The sequence below is a fragment of the Carassius auratus genome, unplaced genomic scaffold (genome assembly GCF_003368295.1).
Source record: "Carassius auratus strain Wakin unplaced genomic scaffold, ASM336829v1 scaf_tig00047316, whole genome shotgun sequence".
Lineage (NCBI taxonomy): Eukaryota > Metazoa > Chordata > Actinopteri > Cypriniformes > Cyprinidae > Carassius > Carassius auratus.
Genome location: NW_020527019.1, coordinates 6,845 through 20,000, shown reverse-complemented (window position 1 = coordinate 20,000; position 13,156 = coordinate 6,845). Strand labels below are relative to the sequence as shown.

General features: G+C 39.2%; 1 protein-coding gene across 1 annotated transcript in view; it reads left to right on the top strand.

Annotated features, from left to right (window-relative positions):
• The window catches only part of LOC113088794 (rho GTPase-activating protein 15-like), a 42,221-nt gene extending 30,231 nt beyond the window's left edge, over positions 1-11,990 (top strand). Inside the window, exons 13-20 of the mRNA XM_026255842.1 lie at positions 575-692; positions 769-888; positions 2,566-2,664; positions 3,871-3,948; positions 4,951-5,004; positions 6,143-6,274; positions 6,355-6,460; positions 11,566-11,990. Coding sequence (XP_026111627.1) covers positions 575-692; positions 769-888; positions 2,566-2,664; positions 3,871-3,948; positions 4,951-5,004; positions 6,143-6,274; positions 6,355-6,460; positions 11,566-11,758 — 900 coding nt within the window. The 3' untranslated portion in view covers positions 11,759-11,990. The remainder of the gene's footprint in view (positions 1-574; positions 693-768; positions 889-2,565; positions 2,665-3,870; positions 3,949-4,950; positions 5,005-6,142; positions 6,275-6,354; positions 6,461-11,565) is intronic.
• The last annotated feature ends 1,166 nt before the right edge of the window (positions 11,991-13,156 follow it).

Genomic DNA, 13,156 nt, shown 5'->3' with positions numbered 1-13,156 from the left:
TTTTATTTTTCAGGATTCACGAATGAATAGAAAGTCGAAAAGAATAGCATTGATCTAGAATAGAATTATTTTGTAACATTATAAAACAGTGTCAGGGAACTTTTTTTTTTTTTTTTTTTTTTAATAAAGCATTACAATATTATGTTTCTCCCTGAAAAAAAAAAAAAAGTATTCTCTTTATAAACAGAACAGACATATTTTCTTATTAGCTGTCGGCAGTAAAGACACGGGATCGAACACATAAAAAAAGGATACGTGTGTTATTTAAGATGTTTAATTAATGCAGGTTTTTGAGTAAACGCAAATGTTGAGATTTAGTCTAGAACTAGAGTAAGATCATGTTCACACATTTCTGTCACCATGGCAACAGCAGAACTGTCAGTCGACACATGGAAACAAAGTAACTGCTGAAACTTATTCAAAGAAGTAACACTTTTCTTGCTTATTAAAGAGTAATGCATAACTTTACTACTCCAGCAATCTGAATACGTACTTGTAATGCATTATAAACACACTTTTGATCCGTTGAATGCATCCTTGATGAATCAGGTAGTGATTTCTGTTAATTGTGCAGGATAAGGAGAATCCTCTGGATAACGTGCTGCAGTATTCTCTGAGGAGAGCCGGATCGGTGGAGATGTTGGATCAGAGCGGAGACGAGGACGAGACTCGCGGTGGAAATAACACCTCGTGTAAGCGGTGTTTCGCACCTTCACGGAGCGAGTGCAGTGTTGTTAGGCAGATCTCGCTCACATCTTTTCCCCGCAGTGCCTCGCTCCGCGTCTAACCTGGAGAGCTCGGAGCACAAGCGTGTGAAGAGCCGCTTGAAGAAGCTGATCCTCCGGAGACCTCCGCTGCAGACGCTGCAGGAGAAAGGACTCATTAAAGGTCAGCCGTCTTCACCAGAGTAAAACCCTGAGTGTAACCTCACACCAAGAACCCTTCTCCAGCTCCTGCTGACACACACAGCATCATTAGACTGGTTTATAGTTATCATGCTTGGTGTGAAAGGGCCTTACACACACCACAACATGTCAAAACTACTGTAAACCACACCCATTATGTGTGTGTGTGAGTGTGTGTGTGTGTATGTGTCTCTCTGTGTGAGAGTGTGAATGTGTGTGAGTCAGAGCGTGTGTGTGTCTCTGTGTGAGAGTGTGTGTGTCTGTGTGTGTGAGTGTGTGTGTCAGAGCGTATGTGTGAGCGTGTGTGTGTGTGTGAGAGAGAGAGAGAGAGAGAGAGAGAGAGAGTGTGTTTGTGTGTGTGTGTGTGTGTGTGTGTGTGTGTGAGAGAGAGTGTGTGAGTCAGAGTGTGTGTGTGTGTGTGTGTGTGTGTGTGTGTGAGAGAGAGTGTGTGAGTCAGTGTGTGTGTGTGTGTGTGTGTGTGTGTGTGTGAGAGAGAGTGTGTGAGTCAGAGTGTGTGTGTGTGTGTGTGTGTGAGAGAGAGAGAGAGAGATAGACAGAGAGTGTGTTTGTGTGTGTGTGTGTGTGTGTGTATGTGTGTGTGAGAGAGAGTGTGTGAGTCAGAGTGTGTGTGTGTGTGTGTGTGTGTGTGAGAGAGAGAGAGAGATAGACAGAGAGTGTGTTTGTGTGTGTGTATGTGTGTGTGAGAGAGAGTGTGTGAGTCAGAGTGTGTGTGTGTGTGTGTGTGTGTGTGTGTGTGTGAGAGAGAGAGAGAGATAGACAGAGAGTGTGTTTGTGTGTGTGTGTGTGTGTGTGTATGTGTGTGTGAGAGAGAGTGTGTGAGTCAGAGTGTGTGTGTGTGTGTGTGTGTGTGTGAGAGAGAGTGTGTGTGTGGCTGTCTCTACTCTGTTTGTTGCTGAAATAGAATCATTATATTTACAATGACCTTGAATGAAAATGGCTATGAATGTTATTTTAATACAGTATATTAAAATACTTGTAAAAAGAAAAGTGTTGAAACATTGCGATGTTTAACTCTTTTTAACAGCCTCTTTTTCTTATGAAAAAAGGCATTTTTTTGATTAAAAATATAGTACAAACACTAAAAATAAACACTTGTGAAATATTGTTACAATTTTAAAAAGCCGTCATAACCATCATAACCCCAGTCCAATAAAGTGATATTTATGCAGAAAGCATGAAATACTACCATTCAAATGTTTGTTTTTATTAGAAATTAATGTTTTTTTTTAATTGCATCTAATTGATCGAAAGTGTCAGTAAATAACAAAACAAAAAATATATATTTCAAATAAATGCCGTTCTTTTCAGCTTTCTATTCATCAAAGCTTTCAAAAAATTTCCACAAAATATGAAACAGTAAAAACTGATAAGAAAAACAACTATTAATAACTGAGCACCAATAATAATTGATCATCATGTGACACTGAAGACTGGAGTAATGATGCATTACAGAAATAAATTACATTTTACAATATTTTCACACAGAAAACTGTTATGGTGGTATTTTTGATCAGATAAATGCAGCTTTGATGCACAGAAGAGACTTCAGTTCATGAAATGGATTGTGAAGTTATTTGCTGGTTTTGTCTGCGAGTGTCCTGCGCTGGTTTGACCTGTTCCTCGGTGTGTCTGATCTCAGATCAGGTGTTCGGCTGTGGGCTGGAGCTGCTGTGTGAGCGAGAGAAGAGCTGCGTCCCTCAGTTCGTCAGGAAATGCACCGATACTGTGGAGAGGAGAGGTGCGATCAACCACACTTCAGCAGGACAGTATCCGGTCAAAAGTGACCAGACACCTCAAATATCAATCAGTCTAATATATTTTTGTTCAATATTTTTTTCTTTTGTATTTTGAGAGATTTTTTTTTGATACCAATTAATATTTATTCAGTAATTATGATACATTTTCCCATTGAAAAATACAAAAAGAAAATGTATTTCCAAGGTTTTAAAATTATTTTTTAATTAATGCAGTATTTCAGATTAAAAAAAAGGCTAGGCCTTTAAAATCTATTTTTTGAAGGCAGAATAACAACTCCTTGTGAGAGCAAAAAAAGACAAACTTGTAATTTCATGGTGTAACCACTAGATGCCAGTATAGGCTTGTGAATTCCCTAGTTGTTTTATACATAATTGTTTACTTTTATTAGATTGTGGATTTAAATGTACTTGAAGGCATTCTCAAAAATTAAAACTTTTTGTCAAGGTTTATATTTTTTTGTTGTTTTAATTGTTGATTTGAAGTGTTGGTTTTTGCATTATTATTACTACATTCAAACCTGAACACAAAAAGCATTTTTTTTTTTACACAAAACATAATTCTGTAAAAATGTGACAAATGAACAGGAATGTTTTAGCTAAATCCTTCTGGGTCTGATCTGATTTTAACCACTTATTTCAGTCTTCTGACTCATTTGAGTATGTATAATTCTGTACATTATGTGTGTCTGTGAGTGTGTGTGTGTGTGTGTGTGTGTGTGTGTGTGTGTGTGTGTGAATGTATCTTGATGTTTTAGAATTTAACTTCTTCCTTGCTGTGCATTTTTTTTATTCTGCATTGTGGGGATTTGCAGATTGATAACACTAAAATCTTCCGTATTTAGATTTTTTCCCATTAATTTCCTACGGTCGCTAGTTTTTGACCGAAGACCATGAGTGTGACTATTATTTTAACTACCACTTAATTTTTTTGAATCGTGCCCTTTTCTGTGTTCACATAAAAGTCACCAAGTGTCGTACCATTCAGGTGAAGCTACGATTTGTAAAACTTCATAATGTCAAATTCTCCAGTCAGAAATGCTTTGTGTTGAAAGAAACATGATCACAAATCATTAGGACGCTGGATCTGAGAGTGAATCAGAATGAGATTGGTCTGCTTGATTCATTAGCACGATCTTAACAACCAGTCTTTTCCTTGAAATAATGTGCTTGTAAATGTGTTTTCTCAGGTTTGGAGACTGATGGGATTTACAGAGTCAGCGGGAATCTGGCCGTCATTCAGAAACTGCGCTTCTCTGTCAATCACGGTGAGAAAGAGTCAAAATCACATTAATATCATATAAATATCAAATATCAACATCAAAACTGAACATGTCCTGGTTCCACTGTGAATTATTCACTCTAACTATCAGCAATATACGGGGCATTAATACATTTCAGTCCCAGTTTTATGATCTCATTATTCTTATTTCTACAAATTAACATGTCATACATACAGTAATACTCATTTTTTTATTGATGATTTGAAAAATGCAAGAGATGCTTTTAAATTGGGACCAAATTGTTGGTTTTTAGTTACTTATAAATGTACATTTCATAGAATTAATATATTTAAAAAACATTTTTTTTGCAAGTAACATGTTTGAATGTTTCTTTACAGTGTTGTTGTAAATAGTAGATCACAGAGGAGCGGCCTGTCATGTGACCTGTGAATGATGTCATCAGACGTTTGTGTGTGTGTGAGTGAGTGAGTGTTTGCGTGAGTGAGAGTTCATGTGAGTGTGTGAGTGAGTGAGTGTACGTGTGTGAGTGTGTGTGTGTGTGTGTGCGCGTGTGTGTGAGTTTGCATGCGAGTGTGAGTGTGTGTATGAGTGTGAATGTGTGAGTGTGCGTGTGTGTGTGCGCGTGTGTGTGAGTTTACATGTGTGAGTGTAAGAGTGAGTGTGTGTGTGTGAGTGAGAGACTGTGTGCGTGTGTGTGTGTGTGTGTGTGTGTGTGTGTGTGTGCAGGTTTATATATCCTGGTGGGGACTTAGACCTGAATACACACAGACTCATGGGGACTGACGTCACTATGGGAACCTAAATTGAGGTCCCCATGGTGCCAAAGCTTATAAGTAAATCATACAGAATGAGTTTTTTTTTTTTTTGAGAAAGTAAAACTGGGGTGTAGGGTTGGTGTGGGGCAATACCACATACAGTTTGTACAGTATAAAAACCATTGCACCTATGGGGAGTCCCCATAAACCACAAATGCAAGTGTGTGTGAGTGTGTGGTCACACGTGTGTAACTCATGTCGGTTCTTTCAGAGCGAGCCGTGACCACAGATGGACGCTATCTCTTCCCTGAGGATTTAGTTCAAGGTTTGTCTCTAATAAACCGGACCCTGATCTTACAGCTTTACCCTGCAGACGTCTCGCTGCTGCTTTCTGACCGAGTCTCCTGCTGCTCGTCGCTTCTCGCGAGATGTTAGTGCAGGAAATCTGTGGCCAGTTTGATCAAGGGCTTATGGGTTTCAATCACGTAAAACGCTCTGATAAACACACATCACATGCTCAGTACAAGTCTGTGACATGCTGCTTCTTCTGCTGTAATGACCATGCTTTTAAACTTTAATCTACGGTACTCTTATTTTCTGTCAATGCAAAACTTTCAAGACCTGAATGTTCTTCAGGGTTTGAGTCATTCTTGTATTTCTGGACAAGAAAAAAAAAAAAAAAAATCAAATTTTATGATATCATATTTTTATTAACATCCTCTCTGGGTTATTATCATTCACGAACTTTAAAACCACAAGAAAAAAAAAAATTGTTACTTGAAATAAATTAAGCATTAACTAAGACTTAAAAAAAAAAAAAAAAAAAAAAAACTATACAGGCACATTAAAAAAAAAACTATAACTTTAAAATGGAAACAAAATATATACAGTACATATAAAATCTTATAAAAAAATCTCAATGATACTAAAATAACACGGATTTCTACGGTGTAAAATATTTCATAGATTGGCATAACAAAAAAAATAAATTCTATTAATTATTTTAAAAATGCTGTTTTAATATTTTATTAGTTTACATGACTTTCCAAGTCTAGAAATCACAATTTTAAAGTTAGTTTTCCTTATAAATGTGAATACTTGTTCTTCTTCTTAAAAAAAATCTACTGAATTAATATCTATAAATATAAATATCTTGTTTTTAGCCGTTTTGCTCAAAAGCTGATTTTGTCAGATTTTTAAGTCATCTCAAGTCAAAACGGTCTTCTGTGCAAAACTATTTTTCAAATCAGCATTATGTCACAGAGTTGTATTAAACCTTACTGAGGTTTGCAAGAGAGAAACTTTAATCAAATGATCTCGGTTGATTTGCTTCTTCACCTTTTCTTGACCTTTGACCTTCTACTTCTGCAGATCTTGTCCTGCATCATGATGCCTAAAAACATGCAGCATCTCTGTGAGTGGCACAGCGTTCACGACTCACATGCTCTCTGTTTTTCCTGCAGAGCGTCTGGATCTGGACGACCCGCAGTGGGAGGACATCCACGTCATCACCGGAGCGCTCAAGCTGTTCTTCAGAGAGCTGCCCGAGCCGCTCGTGCCCTACGAGTTCTTCCAGGACATCGTGGAGACCGTCAGTGAGTGATGGCGAGGAAACCAGAGGAGATAAATGATAAATGATTCATTAGAAATGACTCAGTGCTTCTGTGTCCTGTAGAACTGTCTGATCACGAGGAGAAGGTGGAGAGACTGAAGCTGCTGGTCCTCAGTATGCCTCCGCCCAACCACCACACCCTACGACACATGATCCGACACCTCAGACGGTACGATCACACACACACACACACACACACACAAACGGTCACTCAAACAATCACTCACTCACACTCACTCACTCACACCCTCAAACACTCACTCACACTTACTCCCTCAAACGCTCACTCACTCTCACTCAAACACTCAAACACACAAACACTCACTCCCTCAAACGCTCACTCACACTCACTCCCTCAAACACTCATTCACACAAACACTCACTCCCTCAAACGCTCACTCACACTCACTCCCTCAAACACTCATTCACACAAACACTCACTCCCTCAAACGCTCACTCACACTCATTCCCTCAAACACTCACTCCCTCAAACACTCATTCACACAAACATTCACAACACTCATTCCCTCAAACGCTCACTCACACTCACTCCCTCAAACACTCATTCACACAAACACTCACTCCCTCAAACGCTCACTCACACTCACTCCCTCAAACGCTCACTCACATTCACTCCATCAAACACTCATTCACACAAACATTCACAACACTCATTCCCTCAAACGCTCACTCACACTCACTCCCTCAAACACTCATTCACACAAACACTCATTCCCTCAAACACTCACTCCCTCAAACACTCATTCACACAAACATTCACAACACTCATTCCCTAAAACACTCACTCACTCACACTCACTCACTCAAACACCCACTCACTCTCACTCACACTCACTCCCTCAAACGCTCACTCCCACTCACTCCTTCAAACGCTCACTCACACTCACTCCTTCAAACGCTCACTCACTCACACACCCACTCACACTCACTCCCTCAAACACTCACTCACTCAAATACCCACTCACTCTCACTCACTCCCTCAAACACTCACTCAAACACTCACTCACTCCCTCAAACACCCACTCACTCTCACTCACACTCACTCCCTCAAATGCTCACTCTCACTCACTCAAACACTCACTCACACTCACTCCCTCAAACACTCACTCTCCCTCAAACACTCACTCATACTCCCTCAAACACTCACTCACTCACTCTCACTCCCTCAAACACTCTCACACTCACTCCCTCAAACACTCACTCACACTCACTCTCCCTCAAACACTCACTCCCACAAACACTCACTCCCTAAAACAGTCACTCACACTCACTCCCTCAAACACTCACTCACACAAACATTCACAACACTCATTCCCTAAAACACTCACTCACTCACACTCACTCAAACACCCACTCACTCTCACTCACACTCACTCCCTCAAACGCTCACTCCCACTCACTCCTTCAAACGCTCACTCACACTCACTCCTTCAAACGCTCACTCACTCACACACCCACTCACACTCACTCCCTCAAACACTCACTCACTCAAATACCCACTCACTCTCACTCACTCCCTCAAACACTCACTCAAACACTCACTCACTCCCTCAAACACCCACTCACTCTCACTCACACTCACTCCCTCAAATGCTCACTCTCACTCACTCAAACACTCACTCACACTCACTCCCTCAAACACTCACTCTCCCTCAAACACTCACTCACACTCACTCCCTCAAACGCTCACTCCCACTCACTCACACTCACTCCCTCAAACACTCACTCACACTCACTCCCTCAAACGCTCACTCACACTCACTCCTTCAAACGCTCACTCAAACTCACTCCCTCAAACGCTCACTCACACTCACTCACTCCCTCAAACACTCACTCACTCACTCAAACAACTACTCACACTCACTCCCTCAAACACTCACTCACTCAAATACCCACTCACTCAAATACCCACTCACTCAAATACCCACTCACTCAAATACCCACTCACTCTCACTCACACTCACTCCCTCAAACGCTCACTCGCACTCACTCCCTCAAACACTCACTCAAACACTCACTCACTCCCTCAAACACTCACTCCCTCAAACACTCACTCACACTCACTCCCTCAAACACTCACTCACACTCACTCCCTCAAACACTCACTCACACTCACTCCCTCAAACACCCACTCACTCAAACACTCACACTCACTCCCTCAAACACTCACTCACACTCACTCTCCCTCAAACACTCACTCCCTCAAACACTCACTCACACTCACTCCCTCAAACACCCACTCACTCAAACACTCACACTCACTCCCTCAAACACTCACTCACACTCACTCTCCCTCAAACACTCACTCCCTCAAACGGCCACTCACACTCACTCCCTCACTCACTCCCTCAAACACTCACTCCCTCAAACACTCACTCCCTCAAACACACACTCACTCAAACACACACTCACACTCACTCCCTCAAACACTCACTCACTCACAAACACACACACACACACACACACCCTCACACTGTCCCCATTTTTCAAAATGCTTAGAACACCGCAAAAACTCACAATATATATATTGGCGTTTGGTTGAGGAATCACAGATGAAGAGATCACTTTATCAACATCATGTGGTTAATAATGTGGATTACGCTTGAAAAAAATCACTTACTTTGTAGAATCATTTCATAATTCTGCTCCTTTTAGCAAGCAGTTCAGTGCTTCAAAACATATTAAGTGAATCATTTGCAAAGCAGTTGACGCTTTGATTCAAACGTTCAAAAAGCCTCCCTTCAGTCACTCACTTGTCACCTCTCACAGCCACAAAATACTTCTTTAATTCCAACCCTTGTATTTAAGCTCAAATCAAACCAACTGTGCCCTGCTGGCTTTTAAGCTCTACTCATTGATTGATTCATAATGATACTCTGATTGGATGGCTCTAGTCTCCGCCCACTTGTCTTCCACTATTGAGAAATTCACAATTGATCTCACTGATCTCAGCTGATCAGAATAATAATGAGGTTTGAAGCTCCAGACTTCATCAGTGAAACACATTTCTGTCTTTCTTTATCTCTCCTTCTGTAGTATATGATAATAAAATGATTTCTCTCCTGGGTTCACAGTTTGTGTAGATATAGTTGGTTGAACTGTTGTGATTGAGACACTAGAGGGCGCTGTGTGTCTTCATTACAAACACAGAGTTCACTCAAGAAATAGATAGGACACATGCTTGCTTGTGCCTTTGTGTCTATTTTTGTTGTCCTCGGTATATAGTTTTAAATATGACAAAATACTAAATCATTTGCAAAGCAATTGATTCATTTGATTCAATTTTTTTTTAAATCCTCCCTTCAGTCATCGCTATTCACAACCACAGAATACTGTCTTTCATTTTCAACTGAACAATTAAATTAATATCAGCTGATTATTATAAACCTAGGTGCCATAATACAGGAAATTATGCTCTAAATAAGAAAACCATTTTATAGATTGATGTCAGAGAAAGTACTTTAAAAAATTTTTTTTTTACTTATCAGGAAAGCATCGGTGTTCTGAGAAGCCAGAAAACAAAACGGTGAAGGAATTGTACCTAAATAAATGTAATCAAACGTAAAGAATCATCATCAGCACATGAAGAACCATGAAAAGACACAAATAATACTAGCTAGTTTAAGTCGTTTTCTCTCTCTCTCTCTCCCTCTCTCTCTCTCTCTCTCTGTGGCTTGTTTTGAGTCAAAGCAGTGAGTCATTTACAAAGCAATTGATTCATTTAATTCAAATAGTCAAACATCCTCTTTTCAGTCATCGCTATTCATGACCACAAAATACTTCTTGTCTTGTTTTTCAACTTTAGACACAAACAGCTCTTGGTCAGAAGAAACAGAGCAGGGAAAGATCACCCATGAGATCTCTTTAACTTCTCAGTTCTTTCTTTAAGTTTTGCTGAGATGTTACTCCATTTACACTCCTAGAGTTTGAGATCTTAGATTTGAGCTCAATATGAGTTCTGCTCCACATTCATTTCATACTTTATATATTTAGCAGATGAAGTCATTTGAAAGCAATTTGTGAAAAAGAGCTGACAATATTCTTAATATAAACAACTGTTGATCATTATTTTACAAAACAACATGTACAGACAAAAATCGGAAGAAAATAAAACAAAAAGCACACATTTCGGTGTGCTAAAAACAAGAGCATTTGTAAGTCTAGACACATCAGCTGGATAGTTCATTAACTATACAATGACTAATTAATTGACAATTAACACCCGCATTGGTAAGGCTTACAAACCAACTCCATCATCAAAAAATACATAAATAAATAAATTAATTAATTAAAAATTAATAAAAAATAAAAAAGTAATAATAGTATTTTTTTAGGTGATGAAACATAAATATATTTATAAATATATTTATAAATATATTTATAAATAAAATATATTTATTTTTTAAATTGGAGCAGAAGTTTTTCACGTTATAAGACCGCTACCCAAAACGTTCTGAAAAGGTTCTCTCAAGGTTATAAACAAACGTTCTTCTATTAATGTTAAAAGAACATTCATTCTAAGTGACACTCTTAAAATAAAGGTGCTTCACGATGCCTTTTTTATCCAAATGGTTCCATAACGAAGAACATTTATGTTTCACAAAAGCTTCTTTGTTATAAAAGAAGGTTCTTCAGATTATAAAATCTAAGAAAGAGATGGTTCTTCTTCTTCTAGGGCATCGCTGTGAAGAAGCTTTATTTTTAAGAGTGCACCCGCTCTTTTATTTACTAATAACATAATTTATACATTGATCACGGAATGATTTATTTGTAAAAACATTTTAAAAAAACAGTTTTTTCAAATGTTACTTTTTTTCAAATGTTACTTTTTTCAGAATGTTCGTTCAAATGTAACATTCCATTTTTAGCAAAATGCAACATTTAAAAAAACTGGGATATTGTGAATGTTCCGAGAGAATCGAAAGTGTCACGTTTTGAAGGGAACGTTATCTTTGAAGGTATTTTCGTCGATTCTGAAACGAGCTTGAGTAGAAAAGTCTTCTAGATCTGTACTCTTCATGACTTGTGACTCATTTTTACTGAGGAGAAACATCTAAGCCAAAGTTGAACTAAACGGAGCTAGAGAACATGAAGAGCATGAAGATCTTCTGTGGTTTGGTATCTCTGGAGGAAGTAACCCACAGGAAGCTCTTCGCTTCTCTTTTACTTTCCTTTTTTAACGTGGAAGTTTTGAGCAGCTGCTGGATCAGCGCTGTTTTTAGATGACATTAACCCTTCGCTGTGTGTGTTCAGGGTGATGGAGTGCTCCGACAGCAATCGCATGACCACGCAGAACATCGGCATCGTGTTCGGCCCCACGCTGATGCGTCCCGAGAACGAGAGCGGAAACATGGCCTTTAACATGGTGTACCAGAACCAGGCCGTGGAGCTGCTGCTGAGCCAATACCTGCAGATCTTCGGAGACGAGCAGACGGGAGCTTCCTGAAACAATCCCAGACTGCACTGGGACACGAGGACGAGTCTGGACACAGACTGCAGCATGACTCCACAGACTCACCGGAGATATGAGAGAACACCACCGGCTCACGTGTCACAAATAATAAGAGTAATAAAAAGAAATAATATTTTGCATGAAGAAAATGAATTTTTACGACCATTAAGATCACATAATAATATTGTCCTATTTTTAATTAAACACATTTTCGACATAAATTCTCAAAGACATTTTACTTCTTTTTTTACTTCTTCGTTTTTTAATTTCTAAAAAAAAATTATATTTGCATATTTTGCATGAAGAAAATGAATTCTAATTAGGATTGACAGTATGATATTATTTTCATCACAATTAAAATCATAATTTTTTTTACAGATATTATTTTAATCACATTTAAAAAATGTTCAAAGCATCCAGGCATTTTGCTTAATTTGTTTTGTTCTAAAAGATAGACATTATATTTTGCATGAAGAAAAATGGTTAATAATTAATAATAATCTTTATGCAAAAATATAATTTCTTTCTTTTGATGATTTGAGTGACCTGGGAATGTTCATGACAGGGTTTTTACTCGAACGTGTGTGTGTGTGTGTGTGTGTGCGAGAGTGTGTGTGTGTGTGTGTGTGATTCGTCTTTCAACTCTTCAGATTTCATCCCTAGTGCCTTTTAACAGTTTTCATCTCAAATGGTTCCCCGCTCAGAGCTCCTGCAGATTTAATGCAGAAGAACACACAGCACACACCGGCGTCAATCAAAGCCACACGTCCCTCAGTAATCAGGAAGATCAGGAAGATCAGGAAGATCAGGAAGATCAGTGCAGGTCACACGCTTCAGACGTTCAGTCGTCCTTTAATCGGGAAATAAAAGTGGATGCAATTCTCTCCAAAATACGATGCAATTCCCTTTCCATTGTTTCTAATGCGTGTGTGTGTGTGTGTGTGTGAGAGAGAGAGCTTGTGAGTGTGTGTGTGTGATTGAGTGAGTGATAGTGTGTGTGTGTGTGTGTGTGTGTGTGCGTGAGCTTGTGTGTGTGTATATGCATGTGTGTGTGTGTGTGTGTGTGTGCGTATGCATGTGTGTGTGTATGCATATGTGTGTGTGTGCGTATGCATGTGTGTGTGTATGCATATGTGTGTGTGTGTATATGCAAGTGTGTGTGTGTGTGCGTATGTCAAGTGTGTGTGTGTGCGTATTCATGTGTGTGTATGCAAGTGTGTGTGTGTGTGTGTGTATGCAAGTGTGTGTGTGCCTATGGATGTGTTGTGTTGTGTGTGTGTGTGTGTGTATGCAAGTGTGTGTGTGTGTGTGTGTGCAATGCAAGTGTGTGTGTGTTTCTGCATGTGTGTGTGTGTGTATATGCCAAGTGTGTGTGTGTGTGCGTATGCATGT